The sequence below is a fragment of the Carcharhinus amblyrhynchos genome, unplaced genomic scaffold (assembly GCF_965287045.1).
Source record: "Carcharhinus amblyrhynchos unplaced genomic scaffold, sCarAmb.v2.hapA scaffold_85, whole genome shotgun sequence".
Classification (NCBI taxonomy): domain Eukaryota; kingdom Metazoa; phylum Chordata; class Chondrichthyes; order Carcharhiniformes; family Carcharhinidae; genus Carcharhinus; species Carcharhinus amblyrhynchos.
This window is the reverse complement of record NW_027649825.1, coordinates 704,229-730,887: the sequence shown is the minus strand read 5'-3', so window position 1 is coordinate 730,887 and position 26,659 is coordinate 704,229. Positions and strand designations below refer to the sequence as shown.

The following is a 26,659-nucleotide window of genomic DNA, read 5'->3' as shown; positions in this document are numbered from 1 at the left end:
GGACAGTGTAGAGGGAGCTTTACTCTGTATCTAACCCCATGCTGTACCTGTCCTGGGAGTGTTTGATGGGGGGACAGTGTAGAGGGAGCTTTACTCTGTATCTAACCCCGTGCTGTACCTGTCCTGGGAGTGTTTGATGGGGGGACAGTGTAGAGGGAGCTTTACTCTGTATCTCACTCTTTCAGAAAGAGCGAGTGGACAGGGACCTGGCAGATGGAGTATAATGTTAGCAAGTGTGAGGTTATCCACTTTGGCAGAAATAACAGTAGGAGGGATTATTATTTAAAAGGCGAAAAGCTGCAGCATGCTACGGTGCAGAGGGACCTGGGGGTCCTTGTGCACGAATCGCAAAAACCCAGTCTACAGGTGCAGCAGGTGATCAAGAAGGCGAATGGGATGGTGGCCTTTCTAGCGAGTGGGATAGAATATGAAAGCAGGGAGGTCTTGCTGCAACTGTACAGGGTACTGGTGAGGCCGCAGCTGGAGTACTGTGCAGTTTTGGTCACCGCACTTGCACAAGGATAAGGCCTTGGAGGGAGTGCAGAGGAGGTTCACTAGGCTGATACCGGAGATGAGGGGTTTGGACTATAAAGAGAGACTAAATAGACTATGTTTGTACTCGTTGGAGTTTAGAAGGATGAGGGGGGATCTGACAGAGACATATAAGATAATGAAGGGAATGGATAGGGTAGAGGTGGAGAGATTCTTCCCGCTTAGAAAGGATAGCAGGACTAGAGGACACAGCCTCAAGATAAGTGGGGGGCAGTTTAGATCGGAGTCGAGGAGGAACTTCACTCAAAGCGTGGTGAATCTCTGGAATTCTCTGCCCATTGAAGTGGTGGAGGCTACCTCGCTGAAGTCACGGGTAGTCACGGGACAGGGGAATTAAGGGTTATGGAGAGAAAGTGGGAAAGTGGAACTGATCCACTTCAGATCAGCCATGATCTTATTGAATGGAGGGGCAGGCTTGAGGGGCTAGATGGCTTATTCCTGCTCCTATTTCTTATGTTCTAACCCCGTGCTGTACCTGTCCTGGGAGTGTTTGATGGGGGACAGTGTAGAGGGAGCTTTACTCTGTATCTAACCCTATGCTGTACCTGTCCTGGGAGTGTTTGATGGGGGGACAGTGTAGAGGGAGCTTTACTCTGTATCTAACCCCGTGCTGTACCTGTCCTGTGAATGTTTGATGGGGGGACAGTGTAGAGGGAGCTTTACTCTGTATCTAACCCCGTGCTGTACCTGTCCTGGGAGTGTTTGATGGGGGGACAGTGTAGAGGGAGCTTTACTCTGTATCTAACCCCGTGCTGTACCTGTCCTGGGAGTGTTTGATGGGGGGACAGTGTAGAGGGAGCTTTACTCTGTATCTAACCCCGTGCTGTACCTGTCCTGGGAGTGTTTGATGGGGGGACAGTGTAGAGGGAGCTTTACTCTGTATCTAACCCCCATGCTGTACCTGTCCTGGGAGTGTTTGATGGGGGACAGTGTAGAGGGAGCTTTACTCTGTATCTAACCCCGTGCTGTACCTGTCCTGGGAGTGTTTGATGGGGGGACAGTGTAGAGGGAGCTTTACTCTGTATCTAACCCCGTGCTGTACCTGTCCTAGGAGTGTTTGATGGGGACAGTGTAGAGGGAGCTTTACTCTGTGGGAGTGTTCGGTGTGACATAAATTTCAACCTACGTTTTAATGAAATGATTTGCAATTGACTAACAGTCTGGTTTTTCAAATGGAAAGGTTCACAAATAGTGAGAACATCTGGCCCTTTTTAAACATGCCTGTTCCCTTTGTTTCTGCATTCTGGTGAGTGGTCATGTGTTAAGGTAAGGGTTGCATTGAGCACGTGCTTTTCAACATTGGTTTTAATATCCTTTTGGACCTCAAAAGTATAACTTCTATTCCTGTCAGTAGGAGAACTTTCTTGTCGGGAATCTGAGGGAAGGTTCCATATTTGGGCAATAATTGCTCGAAAGTGGCTGTACATTTGCCATTGTTATCTCACACTGGAATCCAGACTTCACTGAACGGGACCCAGAAACTCCATCATTTCATCGGGGGCTAAAAGGTAAACAAGACAGTGTTAATGTTTCCTTACCTCTCTCTTTGAACGTGCCCTGATGTATCTGAGTCCAGTCTGTAGCTACAGAGGGCAACTATGAGAAGAAAAACCAACAGAAAAATTAAATCCACAGACAAAATTGTATCACTGCTACCAATGTCCTGTACACAAAGTATGATTCACATGCAGCACCTGAAAGGTGTAGTTATTCACTCCTATCCTTTACTCTGTCTTTACCTTGTACCACGAACAAGGAGCGGGAAAAGGTTATTTGGCCCCTTGTGTCTGTTTCGCCATTAAATAAGAACAAAGAACAAAGAAAATTACAGCACAGGAAGAAGCCCTTTGGCCCTCGAAGCCTGCATCAACCATGCTGCCTAACTGAACTAAAACCCCCCCAACCTTCTAGGGACCAAATCTCCCTATTCCCATCGTTTTCATGTATTTGTCCAGATGCCCCTTAAAAGACACTATCTTATCTGCTTCCACTACCTTCCTCGGCAACAAGTTCCAGGCATCCACCACCCTTTGTGTAAAAAAAAAACCTATCATAGAAACCCGACAGTGCAGAAAGAGACCATTTGGCCCATCGAGTCTGCACCGACCACAATCTCATCCAGGCCTTACCCCCATATCCCTACATATTTACCTGTTAATCCCTCTAACCTACACATCTCAGGACACTAAGGGGCAATTTTAGCATGGCCAATCAACCTAATCTGCACATCTTTGGACGGTGGGAGGAAACCAGAGCACCTGGAAGAAACCCATGCAGATGAGGAGAATGTGCAAACTCCACAGACAGTGACCCAAGCCAGGAGCTGAACCCACAGTAGCACAGTGGTTAGACTGTGGTTAGACAGATTTAACTTGCCTCGTACATGTCCTTTAAACCTTGCCCCTCGTACGTTAAACCTATGCCCCTGAGTAATTGACTCTTCCACCCTGGGAAAAAGCTTCTGACTACGCACTCTGTCCATGCCCCTCATAATCTTGTAGACTTCTATCAGGTCTCTCCTCAACCTTTGTTGTTCCAGTAAGAACAAACTAAGTTTCTCCAACCTCTCCTCATAGCTAATGTCCTCCATACCAGGCAACATCATGGTAAATCTTTTCTGTGCCCTCTCCAAAGCCTCCACATCCTTCTGGTAGTGTGGAGACCAGAATTGAACACTATATCCCAAGTGCGGCCTAAGTAAGGTTCTATAAAACCGTAACATAACTTGCCAATTTTTAAACTCGATGCCCCAGCCGATGAAGGCAAGCAAGATCATGGCTGATCTGATAATAAACTCAAACCTTCATCCTGCCTACTCCCAATGGTCTATTGTTGCCTTGCTTACCAAGAGGCTATATCTACCTCCACCTTAAAATCTCCAACTCGATTTTAAAATTTGCTGATGACACCACCGTAGTGGGTCAGATCTCAAACAACAATGAGACAAGGTACAGGAAAGAGATAGAGAATCTGGTGAACTGGTGCGACAAAATAATCTCTCCCTCAATGTCAGTAAAATGAAGGAGATAGTCATTGACTTTAGGAAGTGTAGTGGAGGACATGGCCCTGTCTATATCAACAGGGATGAAGTAGAAATGGTCAAGTGCTTCAAGTTTCTAGATGTCCAGATCAACAAGGTCCCTCTATGCCAATGCTATAGTTAAGAAAGTTCCTCAGACTAGCGTCCTGGGCCCAACCATCTTCAGCTGCTTCCTCAATGACCTTCCTTCCAAGATGAGGTCAGAAGTGGCGATGTATGCTGATGACTGCGCAGTATCATTCAGTACTCCTCGGATATTGAAGCAGTCCATGTCCAAATGCATCAAGACCTGGATAATATCTCGACTTGGACTGACAAATGGCAAGCAACATTTCATGCCACACAAGTACCAGGCAATGACCATCTCCAACAAGACAGGATCTAACCATCACTTTGACATTCAGCATTACCATTGCTGAATCCCCTACTTGATAACCAAATGGTGGTTATCATTGACCAGAAACTGAATGGTACTAGCTATATAAATATTGTGGCTATAAGAGCAGGATAGGAATCCTGTGGTGAGTAACTCACCTCCTGACTCCCCAAAGCCTCCCAAAACCAAACTATCTACAAGGCACAAGTTAGGAGTATAATCTAATACTCTCCACTTGTCTGGATGGGTGCAGCTCCAAAAACACTCAAGAAGCTCAACACCATCCAAGACAAAGCAGCCCGCTTAATTGCTATCCCTTCCACCAACATTCAATCCCTCCACCATTGATGAAATGTGGGGGCCATGTGTCCTAAATACAAGATGGACTGCAGGGGTTCATAAAGGCTCCTTTGGCAGCACCTTCCAAACCCACCACCTCTACCACCTAGAATGAGGAGAGCAGCTGTGCATGGGAAACTCCATCATCTGCAAGTTCCCCTTCATGTAGCTCAGCATGATGAGTTGGAACTATATTGGCTGTTCCTTCACTGTCGCTGGAACTCCCTCCCTAACAGCTCTATGAGTATACCTACATCTCCAGCAGTGCAGCAGCAGCTCAAGAAGGCAGCTCACCACCACCGTCTGAAGGACAACTAGGGGCAGCAATAAATGCTGACCAGCCACATCCTATGAACCAATTTTAAAAAAAACAAAGTTCACATCCCACGAATGAACAGATAAAAAGCAAAATGCCATGGACTCTTGAGTTTACTTCTCTCACACTGTGCATGGAGCTATCATCACTGCCCATCATGCGCCTCTACATGGCACTTAACTGAATTTTCACTTAGTGAGTGAGCGGAAGCTTCTTGTCACAGCAGCTGCTCCACCCCTACCCACTAGATGGAGCTTCAACCTAAACAATAACTTCAGAAGCTCCAGGGTGCAGTGCCTGTTCACATTTATAAACAAGAATTTTCATCTGAATCAGGTACAGAGAGGCAGAGAGAAATATACATGGGGCAGTGTATGATAATGAGTGAGATACAGAGAAATGTAGTTATGGGTCAGTGTGTGATACTGTGTGAGATACAGAGAAATATAGATATGGAGCAGTGTGTGATATTGAGTGAGATACAGAGGAAATATAGATATGGAGCAGTGTGTGATATTGAGTGAGATACAGAGGAAATATAGATACGGAGCAGTGTGTGATATTGAGTGAGATACAGAGAAATATAGATATGGGTCAGTGTGTGATACTGCGTGAGATACAGAGAAATATAAACATAGGTCAGTGTGTGATAATGAGTGAGATTCAGAGGAAATATAGAAATGGAGCCGTGTGTGATACTGTGTGAGATACAGAGAAATATAAATATGGGTCAGTGTGTGATACTGAGTGAGATACAGAGAAATATAGATATGGAGCAGTGTGTGATATTGAGTGAGATACAGAGAAATATAGATATGGGTCAGTGTGTGATACTGAGTGAGATACAGAGAAATATAGATATGGAGCAGTGTGTGATATTGAGTGAGATACAGAGAAATATAGATATGGGTCAGTTTGTGATACTGAGTGAGATACAGAGAAATATAGATATGGAGCAGTGTGTGATAATGAGTGAGATACAGAGAAATATAGATATGGAGCAGTGTGTGATAATGAGTGAGATACAGAGAAATATAGATATGGGTCAGTTTGTGATACTGAGTGAGATACAGAGAAATATAGATATGGGTCAGTTTGTGATACTGAGTGAGATACAGAGAAATATAGATATGGAGCAGTGTGTGATAATGAGTGAGATACAGAGAAATATAGATATGGAGCAGTGTGTGATACTACGTGAGATACAGAGAAATATAGATATGGAGAAGTGTGTGATACTGTGAGAGATACAGAGAAATATAGATATGGAGCAGTGTGTGATAATGAGTGAGATACAGAGAAATATAGATATGGAGCAGTGTGTGATACTACGTGAGATACAGAGAAATATAGATATGGAGAAGTGTGTGATACTGCATGAGATACAGAGGAAATAGACATGGGTCAGTGTGTGATACTGCGTGAGATACAGAGAAATATAGATATGGGTAAGTGTGTGTAGCCTCTTGCCCTGAATATACTTGTATAACACCTTGGGATGTTCCTTTACCTTGCCTCTCCTGAATTTATTCATGCCTCCTCCATGGTCTTCTGCTATTTGTTTTGTAATTACCCCCCACTTTCTATGCTCCTGTCAGGAATCCACTGTTTTGAGCCCCCTGTATTTGCCAGAAGCCTCACTTTTTTTCTTTATCCAATGCTGTATATCCCTTGATATCCAGGATTCTCTGGACTTGTTGATCCCACGTTTATTTTCTTTTTGATTGATTCCCACTGCTCTGATGTGGATCTTCCAACAATTAATTGCTCCCACTCCATTTTGGTCAAATTAGCCTTCCCTTAATTCTGAAAACTTGGCCAGAATTCTCCCCTCCCACCCGCCACTGGAATTGTAGCAGGTGGGTTGTGGAGAATATGAAACACCATTAACGGCTGGGCAGGAATTTCTTTTGGACCAGTGCGGTCGGAAGATTACGCCACTTTTTCCAGCCCATCATTGTCTTTTTCTGTAACTCCTTAAATCTTTCCGAGTTATGATCACTATCACTGAATTGCTCCCCCACTGACACTTCTACCACCTCCCTGCCTCACTCCCTAAAATCAGACCAAGTATCGCCCCCATCTAGCACTTCATGTCTGCTGGCTCAAAAAGCTCTCCTCTAAGCCTTTCACACTTTGTCTATCCCAATTCATGTTGTGGATGTTGAAATCCCTGAATTTTATTACCTTATTATTTTTACGCTTCTCTAAGATTTATCTATATACCTTCTCTCTCTCCCTGGCTGTTTTGGGGTCTATACTAAACTTCCAGCAACATGATTGCCCACAAGGCAATCCACAAGACCTTCATGAGGAGGTTGCTAAGCTATCAGCCCACCCCACCACAGTAATTGACTCCTTAATTCATATTGCGACACCATCTCCTCTTTCACACCCCTCACTGCCTCGACTGAAGATTCTAGACCCGGGAATAGTGAGTTGCCAGCCCTGCCCCTCCCTTAACTACGTCTCTGTGCTGGCAATAACATTTCCATGATGTGGAGATGCTGGCGTTGGACTGGAGTGATCACAGTGAGAAGTTTCACGACACCTGGTTAAAGTCCAACAGGTTTGTTTGGAATCATGAGCTTTCGGAGCACTGCTCCGCTGCTCCTTCATCAGGTGAGTGAAGGAGCAGCGCTCCGAGAGCTCGTGCTCCCAAATAAGCCTGTTGGACTTGAACCTGGTGTTGTGAGGCTTCTTTATATTTCCATGTGTTAGTCAATGCCCTCAGTTCATCAGCCTTACCTGGAAGACTCATAGCATTAAGATAAATGCCACCCAGCCTTGCCTTACCACATCTAGCAAACTTCCGTGAAGGATGTTGATCCTATTCTGGTTCAGGTGTAACCTGTCCGACTTGTACAGATCCCACTTTCCCCGGAAATGGATCCAGTGACCCGGGAAACGAAAGCCCTCCCTCCTGTACCACCTCTTCAGCCACGCATTCATCTGCTGTGTTCTCTTATTCCTATACACACTAGGACGTGGCACCAATAGTAATCCAGAGACCAAAACATTTGAGTTCAGTTTTTTCAGTCTGCTATCTAGCTTCCTAAATTATTGTTGCAGGATCTCATGCCTTTCTCTGCAGGGTTCAAATTGGTACCAATGTGACCCATGACTTCTGACTGCTCACCCGCCCCTTCAGAATACCCTGCAGCTGTTCAGTGATGGCCTTGACTCTGGCATCAGAGAGGCAACACAGCATCCTGGAATCAGGTCTACAGCCGCAGACCCCTGTATGGACCTGTCACTATTGAGTCTCCTATCATTATTGCTCTTCCACTCTTACTATTCCCCCGCCTTGTGCAGTGGAGCCACCCACAGTGCTATGAATGTGGCTGCACTCCCCAGAGGAACCATCACTCATCGCTTTCCAACAAAGAAAGACGGTTCTTCAGTGAGAGGCAGTCTGGGGCTCTCCTGACTGCCCGCCCACCCCCTACTTCAGAATGTTGGTCACCCATTCCCTCTCTGACTGCATTCCCTTAAGCAGTGGGGTGACCACCTTTAAAAATGTGCTGTCCATAAACCTCTCAGCGTCACTCTGAAATCTGGCTCTCAAACTTGTCAAACCAGTGGCACTGGCTGTAAATGTGGTCAGAAGTCTCACAACACCAGGTTAAACTCCAGCAGGTTTAGTTGGTAGTAAACGCCACTAGCTTTCGGGGCTCTGCCCCTTCGTCAAAATATTCAGTAGATTAAATAAATTAGAGACTGAATTTAATAAAGGCTGGAAAATAAAATTGGATATGTATATTTTTAAAATGTTGATTTAAAACTAAAAACTTGCAGTTGGATTAAATAAATTGGGGGTTGAGTGAGAGAAAAACAGCCTCACCTCAGATGGGACTCGAACCCACAATCCCTGGCTTAGGAGGCCAGTGCGTTGTCCATTAGCTAGTGGCGTTTACTACTAAATAAACCTGTTGGACCTTAACCTGGTGTTGTGAGACTTGTTACTGTGTTTACCCCAGTCCAACACCGGCATCTCCACATGGTAAATGTGGTCACCAGACTATAAGAAGTGATGGGAATTGCCATATACTGCAGGCTGTGTAAAACATGAGGCTGAGCTCCACAGTCTTACATAAGAACTAGGAGCAGGAGTGGGCCATCTGGCCCCTCGGACCTGCTCCGTCATTCAGTAAGATCATGGCTGATCTTTTCATGGACGCAGCTCCACTTCCCCGTCTTACTTTTCGTTAAAAGACTCTTACCTTAAATTCCTGCCAATTCTTTTAAGTCTTTTTTTACGTTAGAACTGGTACCTTTCCTTACTGTAGCTTTGAATTTGAGATAAACAACTCACCCGCTACTTACCATTCAGCTCTTTCCCTTGTAGCCTCTACTCCTCCAGCCAGGCAAGACCATTCTGTGAAGATTAAAAAGTTAGAAAGCGAAAGAGTACATCTTTCCTCTCAGCACCAAATTCCCACTGTACTCCAGATTCCCAAAATACACATGCTCACTCACTCTGGCTGTGTCTCACTCGGGATGTGCCCTCTCCCAACTGCTTGTGAACGAACCTAGATCTTACATTGAGTGATTTGGCATCCACAGGTTCAACACCCTCTGAATGAAGAAACGTGTCATTTCAGTTCAATATGGCCTACCCTGCATCCCGAGATCACGACCTCTTGTTCTAGGACAGCACGGTGGTTAGCACTGCTGCCTCACGGTGCCAGGGACCCGGGTTTGATTCCCAGCTCGGGTCACTGTCTATGCAGAGTCTACACATTCTCCCCCGTGTCTGCATGGGTTTCCTCTGGGTGCTCCGGTTTCCTCCCACAGTCCGAAAGATGTGCTGGTTAGAGTGCGTTGGCCGTGCTAAATTCTCCCTCAGTGTAACCCAAACAGGCGCCAGAGTGTGGCGACTAGGGGATTTTCACAGTAACTTCATTGCAGTGTTAATGTCAGCCTACATGTGACGCTATGAATAAACTAAACTAGATAGGGGAAACATCATGCAAATTTGATATGTTTGAATAAATCCTCCGATTGTAACTACTACCTGTAATTTCCATGCACATTTATCCCTCTGTATCTTCCCGTTAGAGTTGACCCAGTCATGTAATGGTGCCACTACCGTTTCTTAGCTCCATCAAATAGATTCTGTTCTTGATCCCTATGGGACATGCTCTTCCTCCACTACTGTAACATATTTCTCAATCAGTACTGCCACCCCTCTTCCTTTTTCCTTCCTCTGATAGAAAAAGACAGAGAGATAGATAGGAGACAGCTAGATACAGAGAGAGAGAGAGATAAGAGACAGAAACAGAGAGATAGAGAAAATTAGTGGGAGGCAGGTTGGAGTGAATGAACAGACTGATAGTTGAGTGCATTGGAGGATGGAAAGCAAGAGGTCTGTGAGAACTGGGCTGATGTGTGAAAGCGATTAGTCTCGATGTCAATGGCTGCATGTTAGGATTAGGGAGGAAGAGAAAAATCAGCAGTGTTGGAGGGAAGTTAGATTTGAGAGAGAAGGGTGTTAGTTGTGGAGAGAGAGCAGCTGTCGACAGTCATTGCTGTACGATTTACTCACCATCGGTCTTTCTGAGCTAGGTTTCAGAGTTGTGTCTGCAGATCTCTCACGGCGGAAGGAGAACAGGTTTTTGGTCAGTTCTTGATTTGGGCCTTTGCTAAGCTGGCGAGGAGCAAATGGGATGGAGGAAACAGCTGGACAGTTGCGGGGAAACGTTAATATCGGAGTCAAGAGAGATTTACATTCATACAGTGTTTATATCCAATTCAAAGTCTCAGTAAGTGAGACATTCCAGATCCAAGCTGACAAGACAGGCTCACCACTTCCTGTCTTGGGGCTTGATCTACATGATCCAAGCTGATTGGAGCAGGGATTGCACCTTCTCCAAGGCTTGATCTCATTTGCACCTTAGCCAAAAAGCTGAGATGCCACTTTAAAAAAATTGCTTCAAATGAAGCCTCAGTGTAACCTCATGACTTCAATCAAGTGCAGGACAACAAAACTACACTTGATTGTAGCCAAAAAACCGAGGAGCGAAATGTCAGACCCCATACAGTGTTTTCATTGCTTTCTTCTAATTCCTACTCGCTCAGGTAGCACTGCCTTAGAGGCAGTACTGCAATTGGGAACTCAGGATTGTAGGGATTCTTTAAGAAGTAAAACAAAGGGTGACACAGTGGGTTAGCGCTGCTGCCTCACAGCGCCAGGGACCCTGGTTCGATTCCCAGCAGCACGGTGACACAGTGGGTTAGCGCTGCTGCCTCACAGCGCCAGGGACCCGGGTTCGATTCGCAGCAGCACGGTGACACAGTGGGTTAGCACTGCTGCCTCGCAGCGCCAGGGACCCGCGTTCAATTCCCAGCAGCACGGTGACACAGTGGGTTAGCACTGCTGCCTCACAACGCCAGGGACCTGGGTTCGATTCCCAGCAGCACGGTGACACAGTGGGTTAGCGCTGCTGCCTCGCAGCGCCAGGGACCCGCGTTCAATTCCCAGCAGCACGGTGACACAGTGGGTTAGCACTGCTGCCTCACAACGCCAGGGACCTGGGTTCGATTCCCAGCAGCACGGTGACACAGTGGGTTAGCACTGCTGTCTCACAGCGCCAGGGACCTGGGTTCGATTCCCAGCAGCACGGTGACACAGTGGGTTAGCGCTGCTGTCTCACAGTGCCAGGGATCCGGGTTCGATTCCCAGCAGCAAGGTGACACAGTGGGTTAGCGCTGCTGTCTCACAGCGCCAGGGACTCGGGTTCGATTCCCAGCAGCACGGTGGCACAGTGGGTTAACGCTGCTGTCTCACAGCGCCAGGGACCCGGGTTCGATTCCCAGCAGCACGGTGACACAGTGGGTTAGCACTGCTGTCTCACAGCGCCAGGGTCCCGGGTTCGATTCCCCGGCAGCAAGGTGACACAGTGGGTTAGCGCTGCTGTCTCACAGCGCCAGGGACTCGGGTTCGATTCCCAGCAGCACGGTGGCACAGTGGGTTAACGCTGCTGTCTCACAGCGCCAGGGACCCGGGTTCGATTCCCAGCAGCACGGTGACACAGTGGGTTAGCGCTGCTGCCTCACAGCGCCAGGGTCCCGGGTTCGATTCCCAGCAGCACGGTGACACAGTGGGTTAGCGCTGCTGTCTCACAGCGCCAGGGACCCGGGTTCGATTCCCAGCAGCACGGTGACACAGTGGGTTAGCGCTGCTGTCTCACAGCGCCAGTGACCCGGGTTCGATTCCCAGCAGCACGGTGACACAGTGGGTTAGCGCTGCTGTCTCACAGCGCCAGGGACCCGGGTTCGATTCCCAGCAGCACGGTGACACAGTGGGTTAGCGCTGCTGTCTCACAGCGCCAGGGACCCGGGTTCGATTCCCAGCAGCACGGTGACACAGTGGGTTAGCGCTGCTGTCTCACAGCGCCAGGGACCCGGGTTCGATTCCCAGCAGCACGGTGACACAGTGGGTTAGCGCTGCTGTCTCACAGCGCCAGGGACCCGGGTTCGATTCCCAGCAGCACGGTGACACAGTGGGTTAGCGCTGCTGTCTCACAGCGCCAGGGACCCGGGTTCGATTCCCAGCAGCACGGTGGCACAGTGGGTTAGCGCTGCTGCCTCACAGCGCCAGGGACCCGGGTTCGATTCCCAGCAGCACGGTGGCACAGTGGGTTAGCGCTGCTGTCTCACAGCGCCAGGGACCCGGGTTCGATTCCCAGCAGCACGGTGACACAGTGGGATAGCGTTGCTGTCTCACAGCGCCAGGGACCCGGGTTCGATTTCCAGCAGCACGGTGACACAGTGGGTTAGCACTGCTGCCTCACAGTGCCAGGGACCCGGGTTCGATTCCCAGGGGCACGGTGACACAGTGGGTTAGCACTGCTGTCTCACAGCGCCAGGGACCCAGGTTCGATTCAGATGTTGGATCTCAAATCTGCACATTCTCCTCATGTCTGTACAGGTTTCCTCTGGGTGCACCGGTTTCCTCCCAAAGTCCAAAAGGTGTGCTGATTAGGTGGATTGGCTCTGCTAAATTAACCCTTAATGTCCAAAGATGTGTAAATTAGGCGGATTGCCCATGCCGAATTGCCCCTTAGTGTCAGGGGGACAAGCAGAGTAAATATGTGGGGTTATGGGGATAGGGCCTGGGTGGGATTATTGTTGGTACAGACTCGATGGGCTGAATGGCCTCCTTCTGCACTGTAGGTATTCTATTCTCTTCTATTTGATTGGGAGAGAGAGAGACAGTCAAGCCCAATCCTTGTCTGACATTCACACATTTAGGAGCAGGTATCACTGGACAGAGATCAGGATCAAATATCCTTGTTTGGTTTACAGCCATTGGATGCTGAATCAATTTACTGTGCCCACCAACATAGGGTAGATCAGCAGTACAAACATCAAAAAATAGCACCAGACGGTGGTGTGTGATGCAGACACAGTGCTGTATAGTTTTGACCCCTTTTCAATCATTCCCCACACCTCCTTTATTCAGAACGATTCCCTAATGTATTAGGATCCTGACATTTTTCCGTTCCATTTCAAAGACAGTGGGCACAATCTTACCAGTTCACCACGTCAGCTTAAACAACGTGGCAAACAGGGAAGACAGCGTGGGAGGATGGGCACAAATCAGATTACTATCATCCCAGCCCTGGTTGCACCCAGAAAGGAGTGGGGCATGTCAGGGGTCTGCTCAGTTACTTGTCAGGAGGGTCCTGATGTCTCAGTGCCCCTGGACCGGTGTTGGAGTGAGGTGGGGAGGCGACAGTGTCACTGATGATGGGGGATGGGGGAAGGGGGTTGGAGTGGGAGGAGGTTTCTCTGTTCAGTAGGAGAATTTAGTAGAGCCAGTGCACCCTAAACAGTGTGCCTTTCTCTAGGAGGAAACCGGAGCACCCAGAGGAAACCCTTGCAGACATGGGGAGAATGTGCAAACACCACACAGACCCTGCACAATGGCACCCAAGCGCTCTGATGCTGGATTTCCTGGTGTACTTAGGCAGTGCCCCACCCGCCAGCACAAATCTCCCAGCTGTCAGAAAATCTTAAGAGGGCTGGAAGATTGCAGCACCGAGTTTGCCCAAAAGACTGCCGTGGAACACTCCCTTTTCCACACGGTTATCACACTTAGAATTTCAATCATCCATGGAGTTCTTTAAAAAAATCATTCACAGGACATGGCTAGACCCGCATTTTTACTGCCTATCCCTAGTTGACCGTAAGAAGGTGGCTCACAATCACCCTCTCGAACCATCGCAGTCTATGTGGTGTAGACACACTCACAATCCTGTTAAGGAGGGAGTTCCAGGGTTTTGACCTAGTGACAGTAAAGGATTGCCGATATAGCTCCAAGTCAGGATGATGTGTGGGTTGGCGGAGGACTTGCAGGTGGTGGTGTTCCCATGTATCAGCTACCTTTGTCCTTCTAGGTGGTGAAGGTCACAGGTTTTGAAGGTGCTGTTGAAGGAACCTGATTGAGTTGCCACAGTGCATCTTGAAGATGTTACACACTGCTGCTATTGTGCGTTGGTGTGCAGGAAGTCAATGCTGAAGATGGCGGATGGGGTGTCGACCAAACAGGCTGCTTTGTCCAGGATGGTGTTGAACTTCTTACTGTTAGAACTGCACTCATTAGTGAGGAGTATTCCATCACACCTTGTGCCTTGTAGGTATTAGACAACGCTTTGGGGAATCAGGGGTGGTGCAGGGTGCAGTGGTTAGCACTGCTGCCTCACAGCTCCAGGGACCCGGGTTCAGTTACAGCCTTGGGTGACAGTGTGGAGTTTGTATATTCTCCCTGAGTCTGCGTGGGTTTCCTCCATGTGCTCTGGTTTTCTCCCACAGTCCAAAGATGTGTAGGTTCGGTAGATTAGCCATGGTGGAGTTATGGGGATAGGGCCTGGGTAAGATACTCTGTCAGAGGGTCATGCTGACTTGATGGGCTGAATGGTCTCTTCTGCACCGTAGGTACTCAGCACAGAATTTCCAGCCGTGAATCTGCTCTTGGAGCTACTTCATACGGCTAATCCAGTTCCGTTTCTGATGAATGGTGACACCACAGGATGTCAATAGTGGGGATTCAGTGATGGTAATGGCGTTGAGGGGAGATGGTTCAATTCTCTCTACTTGCCATTTATCAGCCCAAGCCTGACTTTGCTGAACATGGACACAGACTGCGTCAGCGTCAGCGGAGTGGAGAATGATACTGGGCAACGTGTAATCATGAGTGAACATCCCCATTTCTGACCTGAAGATGGTTGAACCTCGAATACCACCCTGAGTAACTCTTGCGGACAGATCCTGGGACTGAGATTGACTGCCAACAAAGATAGTCATCTTCTTTTGTGCTAGGTATGCCCCCAACCAGTGCAGAGCTTTCACCCAAACCTCTAACAGTTGTTGCCCTTTCCTCTCTCTCTCTCTCTCTTTGGAACATTAAGCCTGTACCCACTCTAGCTTCTTCTTGAAGGTCTGAGTGGTCATCTACCTTAATTTTCATTTTCAATTCACCAGGGCCAGATCCCTTTCCAATGGCTTGAATTACTAATCTCTCAGTTGAGCATCTTCATCTTGCGTTGTCCATGCTCTCTTTAGCAACTGTAAATCTAAACATAGTGATCACTGTTTCATATATAGTTCTCCCATTGAAACTTGCTCCAGCATTGTTCTTTTCCTTTCTGGATCAAAGTTTAAATAGTACAGAATAGGCCCTTCAGCCCATCGGCTCTGTGCTGACTCCCACCACCCTTTGAGTGAAAGATTTTCCTCAAATCCTCTCTAAACCTCCTGCCCCTTACCTTAAAATAATGCTCCCCTCATAATTGACCCTTCCACTACGAGAGACTTACTATCCATCCTATCTAGACCCCTCAATCATGTCACCCCCCCTCCCCCTCTGCCTTCTCTGCTGTAAAGACAATAACTAGCCTCTCTTCCTAGCTCAAATACCCCAACCCAGGAGCCATCCTGCTAAATCTGGAGATTGTGGATCAAGGAATTTCTCCTCTACATATTTCACAAAGTCCTGTCCCACTTTGCTTCCTGCACTGGTTCCCCAATCCCTCCATCAGTCTGTATTAAGAGAATTCAGGCCCCCATCTCCCCCTGCTAGCTTGCTCACAGATTCCCTCCCCATTGTTTGATGTTAATGAAAGGACAATTTGCTAACCAGTAAATGATGGAGAGAGAGGGAGAAGAGGGAAGGAAGGAAAGGGGGAAAGAGAAGGGAGGGAGCGAGGTAGGGAGGGAGAGAGGTAGGGAAGGAAGGAGGGGGAGAAGAAGGGAGAGAGGGAGTAATTTTAAAGGGCAGGACTTACCACAGAGAGATAAAGCCAAGCAAGTGAAGGTAAAAGCAGAGTTGCCATCTGTGTGGGCAGTTTTCATCTTTCTGGAGAGAGCAGTATTGCAGAGAGAGGTGTGTGTGTCAGTGGGAGGGAGGATGCTGTTTAAAGGGGCGGGGGGGGTTGTTAAGGGAAGTTGCTGTTTAAGGGGAGGATGTTGTTTAGTGGCAGGGCTGTGTTGTTTAAGGGGATAGTGTTACTCCTCTATCTGCTCCATGCTGCCCTCTCCCAGCCTCTGGACAGTCGGTTGCCCCGGGAGTTTGAATGATACCCGCGCGCGGGGCACACCGGGACTTGTAGTTCAACCGCACCGCCGCAGGAGGCCGCCAGGGCGCCGCTGGACTACAACTCCCGGCGGGCCCCGCGCTCCAGCCCCAGTAGATTGTCCCCTGAGTACACTACAATGCACTGTCCCAGAGTGAGTACACTGCACTGTCCCAGAGAGTGACCACAGACTGTCCCAGTGTGAGTACACTGCACTGTCCCAGAGAGTGACCACAGACTGTCCCAGTGTGAGTACACTGCAATGCACTGTCCCAGAGTGTAACCAGACTGTCCCAGTGTGAGTACACTGCAGTGTCCTGTCCCAGTGTGACCACACTGCAATGCACTGTCCCAGAGTGTAACCACAGACTGTCCCAGTTGAGCACACTGCACTGTCCTGTCCCATCCCAGTGTGAGTGCAGCCGACCCCATCTCAGTGCAGACGACCATTTCCCTTACTGCCTAATGTGTCCATTGCCCAGTCTCAGTACACAGCAGACTGGATTTCCTTCTCCTTATTGACCACTGCCCCCAGCCTCAGTGTTCACTGCCCTTGCCCCCCCTCCTTAGTGCCTATCTTCAATGCCCACTGCAGACTGGCATTTCCCTCATTATCCACTGCCTCGCATCAAACCTCAGTGCACTGCACATTGCATTTCTGTTCCCTTATTGTCCACTGCCCATCCTCAGGGAAGTGGCTCTGAGGTGGTGGAGGTCTCGTGGTATTGTCACTGGATTAGTAATAGAGACCCAGTTTATTGGTCTGGGGACCTGGGTTCGAATCCCACCATGGCAGATAGTGAAATCTGAATCCAAGAAAAATCTGGAATTAAAAGTCTAATGATGACCATGAAACCATTGTCAATTGTCAGAAAAACCCATCTGGTTCACTAATGTCCTATAGGGAAGAAAATCTGTCATCCTTAACCTGGTCTGGCCTACACATGACTCCAGAGCCACAGCAACGTGGTTGAATCTGAAATGCCCTCTGAAATGGCAGGCAGTTAGGGATGGGCAATAAATGGGGTGGCACAATGGTTAGCACTGCTGTCTCAGTGCCAGAATTCCAGCCTCAGGTCACTGTTTGGAATTTACACGTTCTCCCCATATTTGCATGGGTTTCCTCCGGCTGCTCCATTTTCCTCCCACAGTCCAAAGATGTGCAGGTTAGGTCAATTGGCCGTGCTAAATTGATCCTAGTGTCAGGGGATTAGTAGGGTAAATATACGGTTGTAGGAATAGGGCTTGGGTGGGTTTATGGTCAATGCAGACTTGATGGGCCTAATGGCCTCCTTCTATACTGTAGGGATTCTGTGATTTCTTCCTGACACTGAAATGCTAGCCCAGCCACCGACACCAACATCACCTGAATGGATAAAAGAAATTTCCCTTAATGCCTGTCCTCAATATTCTGCAGAATGGATGTCATTCCCTTACTGCCCAGCTTTGCACCATGACCAAACTCCCAATCTCAGCATACACACTGCCCCGTTACACACAGCCCGATCTCAGCGTACACACTGCCCCGTTACACACAGCCCGATCTCAGCGTACACACTGCCCCGTTACACACAGCCCGATCTCAGCGTACACACTGCCCCGTTACACACAGCCCGATCTCAGCGTACACACTGCCCCGTTACACACAGCCCGATCTCAGCGTACACACTGCCCCGTTACACACAGCCCGATCTCAGCGTACACACTGCCCCGTTACACACAGCCCGATCTCAGCGTACACACTGCCCCGTTACACACAGCCCGATCTCAGTGTACACACTGCCTCATCCCCATTCTACTACAGACTGGATTTCATTTCCTAACGGCCCAGCACTTGAACAGACCAATGATGAAAGGTCAATGATCTGACCATCCTCTGTCCAGACGTGCACACTGCCAGCTACATTCTCCTTTGCCATAGAAGCAAACGCCACAAAATACACACAGGTGAGTCTTTATTGAAACGTTTGGAACTTTATTTTGTGCAACTTTTAATTTATAAAAACCAGCATCAAGTTTACAGCACAAAACAAACCCAGAGCTGTTCCCAGGAATCTCTACCAATGGCCAAAGTGATCACCTCCCTTCTCCCCCCCCCCCCCCCCCCCCCCGAGTTAAAATGGGATGGGGAAACAGAGAGAGAGGAAGGTTCAGTGGATTACTGTAAGGCAGGAAAAAAGTTATAAATCTGGATGAGTACTAAAGGCTTTTTAAAAAAAAAGTTTCACAAATCTTGTCGCTGACATTAGTCATCACCGGAGCAAAGAGAAAAGGATTTTGGGGGCCAGTATGAAATGGGGAACATTTTCAGCAGTGAGGAAATGGGGGAATGATACACGTCCTGGGAATATCCCTAGAAAAAGCAATTTGAGAAACATTCAGGGACCACCGCAGCGTAACTGCTCTGGTTTAGATATATATGCTGAAGCAGAACATTGCTTCAAATTCGTTATTCCAAATTTAAAAATCCTACAATGGCTTCATCCAAATACAGTATATTCTAAAACCAAAAATAAAAAAAAACTATTCTTCCAAATACAACTTAAACACAAAAGAGGGAGGGGGACTTCTTTAAAAAGCAGACCAAACAGACTATTTACAAAGTGTCCTTTTAAAAACAGGAGTGTGTTACAGTCAGAGCACAGTCAGAATTTATTTATGGAGGACTGGTGGGGTCAGGGGTGGGGTGGGAAAAAGTTAGGAAAGGCTAGGGCTGTCCCCTGGAACAACGGACAGAATAACACCTGCACTCCCCGTCACAAAGCAGCCGCTGGACTCATCCTGGCCAGAGGGGGGAGGAAATAGAAACAAAGGCCTCAGTCGTGATGGAGGAAGTCAGACCTTCCTTCAGCCAATTAGGCTAATACTCAAGAGCAGAACTACTATCCAGATTACTTACCTCAGCGTTCGCTGTCTGTAGGGTCAAAAGAAAAAAGAACAAACACCCAAACCCTGGCCACACTGCAGAAGATGTGGATGTGCCGGCGTTGGACTGGGGTAAGCACAGTAAGAAGTCTCACAACACCAGGTTAAAGTCTAACCTTCTGACCACATTGCAGAAATCAGTGCGACAAGATCACATCATTCCTGTCAGGTGGGTGAAAAGGTTACAGACCCAGTGTGTTAACTGTTTCTCTTGCTCTCTCTCCAGGGGACACCGTCAGACCCATGTGGGGTGGGGGCTATTTCCAATATTTTGTTTTTATTTCAGATTTCCAGCATCCGCAGTACTTTGCATTTTGTCCCTTCACCTGGACAAAAGGGGCAACAGAAATCGTCTCGACTTCTCTCGGTTGATCAGAGCTCGATTCCCAAGGGACTTCTTCGATCTCGAGCGCACGGGAAAATAAATTCTGAAAATGCTCGTTTAAAAGGTATTTCTAAAAACCACAAGATCTACGAATACAAAACCCACCCCTACTGGTGAATAACTGTCTGCACCTATCAAAGAATTCTCAGCAAGGGTTTTACAGTTAAAAATGCATTTTACTGATAGGAGTTGAAGGGAGATGCTTGCACTGGTGCTTGTAATCTACATAAAACACAGCACTTGCAAAAAATTACACCCAGTTAACTGTACATCTTAACCCAGTGTAAAATCCAGTTCCATTCAAATAATAGTTTAGTTGAATGTTGCAGAGTATAATGGCATGCTCTTAGCCCTTTTCTTCCCCCTCCTTCTAGCCCCACCTTTACCAGTCCTCCCCCCCAAAAATAGGTTGAGAAGTTCTCTGATGTAGTTCAAATGCTGTATGGTCATTAAAATAAAAACCTTCAGAAATAAAATGAAGTGAGGGTCACATGGTGTAGCACAGAGCAGATTCCCCTCGGCCTCTTGGAGCAACTCTTGCACCCAACCTCCGAAACAAAACCTCCCCAGGATCATCTCCAGTGTTCAGGCTCTCTGTCTGGGAGACCTTGTATAAAAAGAAAAAGTTCAAAACTCAAGCCAGCAGGAAAACGTTGGAGGGATCTCGTACAGATGCTCTCTAACTGATGTGGGCCACTCTGAATCTCATCTGTTGAGTTGACCTTGGTATCTGGGGAATAGTTTCCGGTCTCACATTTAAAACTTTAGAATTATCTGGGACGTGTGCAGTTGGAGAAGGATGAATTCTTGGCAATATTCTGGTTGCCACCCCTTTACCCCCAATTCCAACTGCAAGCACAGAACACAACTGCAAGTTCACCCAAGAGACAGGCGTTAGTGTCCCAAACCTGGGAGCAGCACAACGAGACTCTCAAAATTTCTCTACACTGTGTAGAAACAAGAAAATCATCTCAGAATAAGCTGAAAGCCCAAGTACACTGTAAAAATTTCCATCATCAAATTTCCTGCATCCACATTATTCTGGAAGCTTCCAGAGGCTGAGGGGACATCTAATAGAAGTCTATAAAATTATGGGAGGCAGGGATAGGGTTGACACTCAGAATTTCTTTCCCAGAGTTAAAATGTTTAATACTTGGGGGGGCACTTAAGGTGAGAGGGGAGAAAAGTTCAAAGGATATGCGAGGGGCAAGTTTTTTTTATATACAGACTGATAGGTGTCAGGAACGCACTGCCAGGGGTTGCGGTGGAGGCAGATGTGATAGGGGGCTTTTAGACAAGCCTGTGAGTATGTAAGGAACAGAGGGATACGAACCAAGGGTAGGCAGAAAGGATTAGTTTAACTTGGTGTCCTATTCGGCACAACACTGTGGGCCGAAGGGCTTGTTCTTGTGTTGTACTGTTCTATGTTTCCCTGTGTAAGCTATCACGGTATAATTCCAGTATCGACAGCAGGGCTGCAGTACCTCCACTGATGGCCAGAAACATTTATGGTTCTTTCACAGCAGGTTTGGGCACTGGAATTTAGGACAAAAAGAAAATAAGACACTGTAGAATTTAAAAATAAAAACTTCTCGTCCTGTCCTGCCACCCCTCCCAAAGCATGCAGCATCGTAAGGAGATAATCAGACTTGGAGACCCGCACGCACTGAGTAAAAGTACAACAAACCTCGCAACGAGATTCCCATGGAACGGAATTACAAAAAAAAATTACCAATAAAGGGCTAGACAAGTGTATCTGGAACATTGCCAGTAAAACTGGAATGGTTTAAAGTATAAAATAACTTCCTTCGCCCAGGACTCCTCTACCCCACCCCACCAATTCCCTTCTCCCCCTTCAACTCCCATTGTGACAGTTACCATCTAAAAGAATAGCAAGAATGCGACAGAGTTGTATTGTAATGAAACAGGAGTTTGGTCACACTTTTGAGGGAACTACTCATCCTCCTCGCCTTCGTCTTCTGCCTCTCTTTTTCGCTTCTGTCCTTGAGCGACCGTTTCTTCTGCAGAGAAAGGGGACAAAGAAAAGCAACTCTCAGAAGCTGCATCCTTCAGACTTGCATGCGCCCCCCCCGCCCAAACAAACCTCAGTAACACTAAATCACAAACTCATTAGTGTCCCTCGTCTGTAGCCAGTTATCATAGAATCCTACAGTGCAGAAAGAGGCCATTCAGCCAATCACGTCAGCACAGACTACAATCCCACCCTATCCCCATAATCCCACACATTTACCCTAGCTAGTTCCCCTGACACTGAGGGACAATTTAGCACAGCCAATCCACCCTAACATGCGTGTCTTTTGGTGTGTGAGAGGAAACAAGAGCAGCTGGAGAAAACCTATGCAGACATGGGAAGAACATGCAGACCCTGCACAGACAGTGACCCAAGCTTTTCCTCAAATCCCCCCCTAAACCTCCTGCCCCTTGTGACCGACCCTTTAACGGAAGAATCAGATGAACTAAACAAGTGCCGATATTTGTACCAGTCTCAGAGGTTGGTTAGAAGATTCTTGAAACTTCATTGTTTCACAGGTATATAGTTCAGGAAGTCTGAAATTAGCCGACCTGCAGCTGGCAGGAAGCACAAGGTGCGATACGAGTTTACGGTCACCCATTTTGTCTAACATTAACAAAAATTTCACATGATAAAGTAACTGGCTTGTACACAGAGTCAAAAGGTTTACAGCATGGAAACAGGCCCTTCAATCCAACATATCCATGCCGCCCTTTTTTTTTAAAACCTCCAAGATAATCTCAACTGCCTGTGTTTGACCCATATCCCTCTATACCTATCTTACCCATGTAACGGTCTAAACGCTTTTTAAAAAGACAAAACTGTACCCATGTCTACTACTGTCTCCGGCAGCTCATTCCAGACACTCACCACCCTCTGTGTGAAATAATTGCCCCTCTGGACCCTTTTGTATCTCTCCCCTCTCACCTTAAACCTCTGCCCTCTAGTTTTAGACTCCCCTACCTTTGGGAAAAGATATTGACTATCTCGCTGATCTGTGCCCCTCATTATTTTATAGACCTCTATAAGATCACCCCTCAGCCTCCTATGCTCCAGAGAAAAAAGTCCCAGTCTATCCAGTCTCTCCTCATAACTCAAACCATCAAGTCCTGGTAGCATCCTAGTAAATCTTTTCTGCACTCTTTCTATAATAGGGTGACCAGAACTGTACACAGTATTCCATGCGTGCCTTACCAACATCTTGTACAACTTCAACAAGACGTCCCAACTCCTGTATTCAATGTTCTGACCGATGTGTAAATAATCAGTTAATGTATTCCCTTCAATTTATCCGTGCAGGCTTGGAGGGCTGAACGGCCTGTTCCTGTGTTGTAATTTTCTTTGTTCTATATACAGCTCACAGTAGGTGAAGTAATGAAGACAATTACACTTCAACAGGTATAAAAAGCTACCCTAATTACCCTGGCTAGCTGGTTAGTTTAAACTCTAAGCAGTGCCTTTCTAACTGATGTGTGGCAGCAGTGATGGTGAACAGTACTGGAAATTGTCCTGGAGACTGCACAAATGCTTAACAGGGACAGGATGGAGTCAGTTTGGGAAATACAGGGTTATTATGGAGCAGGGGGTGATGGGATTTATTGGCTAGCTTTAGCCAAGAGCCAACACAGGTATATAACCATAGAAAAGTTACAGCAGAGAAGGAAGCCATTCAGCCCGTTTTGGCCATTCCAGACTGAGGAACCCTGGTGTCCTTTCCATTCCATTCCCACCTTCCTACACCTGGCCCATAGCCCTGTAGCTTACAGCACTTAAAAGGTGCAGATTCCAGATACTTTAAAAAGACTTAAGGGCCTCTGCCTCCACCAATCAGGCAGTGGGTTCCAGACTCCCACCACCCTGTGTATAGAAGTTCTTCCTCATGTCCCTTCTATGTTCATCTTGAATCCATGTCTCCTGGTTCTAGGATTTTCCAGCAAGGGAGATAATCTTATCCTGTCCAGTCCATCTCTTTTCTTCAATCACATCATCCCTCAGCGTTCTTTGTTCCAAGGAAAATAACCCCAGCCTATTCAATCTTACGTCACAGCTACACTTTCCTGGTCCGTCTAACATCCCTGTAAAGTTGGTGGGCTGAATGGACTGTTGATGCAGAGCACACGATGCATTCACATCACCTGGAACAGCTCTGTACAGATATAAATCTTACCTTGTTCATCCGCCTCCTCTTCCTCTCCTTCATGTACGTAATCATCATCATCCTCATCATCCTGTAAGAAACACAGCCTGCATTTATATATGCCACTCATAACCTCAGCAAGTTCCAAAGTGCTTTGTAACTAAATACTTTTGGAAGGGTAGTCACTGTTGTAACGTAGGAAACGTGGCAATGGGCAGCACAGTGAGTTAGCACTACTGTCTTACAGTGCCAGGGACCCGGGTTCGATTCCCAGCAGCATGGTGACACAGTGAGTTAGCACTACTGTCTCACAGCGCCAGGGACCCGGGTTAGATTTCCAGCAGCACAGTGACACAGTGGGTTAGCACTGCTGCCTCACAGCACCAGGGACCCAGGTTCGATTCCCGGCTTGGGTCACTGTGCAACCTCCACATACACATTCTCCCTGTGGATTTCCTCCAGGTGCTCCGGTTTCCTTCCACAGTCCAAAAGATGTGCTGGTTGGGGTGCATTGGCCATGCTAAATTTTCCCTCAATGTACCCAAACAGGTGATGGGTAACCTGCATCAGGAGGGTGTGGATTTGAGCATACAGTCCAGGCCAAGACTGGAATTCAGTACAAGGGAACACCACATGATTGGAGGCGTCATTTATTAAGTGAAATATTAAACCAAGTTCTGCAGCTTCAGACAGCTTTTTCCCAAAAATCTATTTGCATGTATTCAAAGAAAAATAATAGTAACTAGTATCTGAGCTGGTTATTTATCGCATTCCTGCTTGTGGGATTTTAAAAGTTAAAGCTTTTATTTATTAGTCACAAGTAAGGCTGTGTCCTGACAGTGCCAGGGACCCGGGTTCAATTGCCAGCTTGGGTCACTGTCTGTGTGGAGTCTGCACATTCTCCCCGTGCCTGCACGGGTTTCCTCCAAGTGCTCCGGTTTCTTCCCACAATTCAAAAAACATGCTGGTTAGGGTGCATTGGCCCAAACAGACGCTGGAGTGTGGTGACTCGGGGAATTTCACAGTAACTTCATTGCAGTGTTGACTAATAAATAAACAAACTTAAAAAAAAACTTTTTAAAAAAGCCCTGCGCATTTACTTTGCCAATCCCCCTAATCTATACATCATGGGAACTAAGGGTCAATTTAGCATTGCCAATCCCACATCTTTAGACTGTGGGAAGAAACCAGAACACCCGGAGGAAACCCATGCAGACAGAGGGAGAACGAGCAAACTCCACACAGACAGGTGGTCAACAGAGGTCGGAATCGAACCCGGGTCCCTGGCGCTGCAAGGCAGCAGCGCTAACCCACTGTGTCACTGTGCTGCTGAGAATCAAACCCGGGGTCCCTGGCGCTGTGAGGCAGCAGTGCTAACCCACTGTGTCACCGTGCTGCCGGGGAATCAAACCCGGGTCCCTGGCACTGAGGCAGCAGTGCTAACCCACTGTGTCACCGTGCTGCCGGGGAATTGAACCCGGGTCCCTGGCGCTGTGAGACAGCAGTGCTAACCCACTGTCACCTTCCTCTTGCTTCTGAGCATGTTGAAATTAACTAACCCCATCAGGAGTTTGCTATAGGGTTATTAATGGAAATTGGATCACATCAAAACAGAGGTTGGGTGGGGAAGCAGAATAACTTAGTTTATAGATGGATGGATGAGACAAGAAATCAGGACAGTTTTAAATTAAAACCCTTCCTGTTCTGCAGTGGTTCCTGGAAAGGGAATTGAGGGGGGACTGGGCAAAGGGGCTGATCGCTGAGCCGACTTCTGTAAACAAACCTGAATTTCTTCTTTCAGGAGATAACTCAGCCCAACCTCCCCATCCGGCTCTTGTTCATCATCCTCCTCATCTTCATCCTCTTCTTCCTCATCCTCGTCCTCATCATCGTAATATTCCTCTGCAGCACCAGCTCCATCTTCATCCTCCTCACCTTCCTCTGCAGGAGAAACAAAGATTGTTTTTTTACATAAAGCTGTCATTCCACAGTCCGGAAGGACCCAAAGATCAGCTTCCAGTCTGTATGGAACGTGATACGAAGCTCACGTCCACTGGATTACAGGAGGAACCAGCAACTGATCTGGGCAACATCACTAAGTTTACAGGTGCCACGGCTTGAGGGATTATTGGAAATCTGGAAAAAGCACATCTGGAAACTCAAGATGCGAGAAGTTTCAAAACCACTGGCAGAATAGAGACGAGAGCCGGAATTTTACTGGCACGCCCGCCCTGATTCTGGCGGTGGGAGAGGCTTGGAGAATGGCATTCTCCACTGGTCTCGGGCGGAAGCACCAGTAAAATTCCACCCTATATCTGAACAACAGGTTGGCCAGGATCCCGCATTACAACTACTGAGGAACAACTGCGGACTGGTAATCAGCAGGTACGCCGCGCGAGCCAGAGAGTGAATTATACTCAGCCATGATGCTCCCCAAGTCAAATCAACCAGTTACCTTCAAAAAGAACAGCCATTTGGGCCGATGTACTGAGAGACGGAATACAGAGATTCTAAGCTCTGCCAACGGAAGCGAAAGTGGAAACATCCCAGAGAGACAGAAAGAAAGAGAGAGAGAGAGAGAGAGAGATAGGGAGGAGGAGGAAAAGTCCCCATAGTCCCAGATACAAGAGTGCTCTCTCTCTCTCCTTTCAGTGAGGGAGTTGACTGTGGCGATTTAACCCGAGGAACACCACATCTCAGCACATCTTTGTACATAACCTCAGCCGGGATAGGAATTGAACCTTTATTCATTCATGGGACAAGGGCGTCGCTGGATGGTCCAGCATTTGTTGCCCATCCCTAGTTGCCCTTTGGAGGGCAGTTGAGAGTCAACCACATTGCTGTGGCTCTGGAGTCACATGTAGGCCAGACTGGGGTAAGGACGGCAGACTTCCTTCTCTAAAGGGAACCAGATGGGTTTTTCCGACAATGGGTCATCAGTAGATTCTTAATTCCAGATATTTTTTATTGAATTCAAA

General features: G+C 47.5%; 1 protein-coding gene across 1 annotated transcript in view; it reads right to left on the bottom strand.

Moving 5' to 3' along the window:
* Positions 1–18,156: 18,156 nt before the first annotated feature.
* The window catches only part of anp32e (acidic (leucine-rich) nuclear phosphoprotein 32 family, member E), a 29,888-nt gene continuing 21,385 nt past the window's right edge, over positions 18,157–26,659 (bottom strand). The window contains exons 5-7 of the mRNA XM_080182721.1: positions 25,465–25,622; positions 23,712–23,772; positions 18,157–21,533 (exon numbers count right to left, since the gene is read on the bottom strand). Coding sequence (XP_080038847.1) covers positions 21,466–21,533; positions 23,712–23,772; positions 25,465–25,622 — 287 coding nt within the window. The 3' untranslated portion in view covers positions 18,157–21,465. The remainder of the gene's footprint in view (positions 21,534–23,711; positions 23,773–25,464; positions 25,623–26,659) is intronic.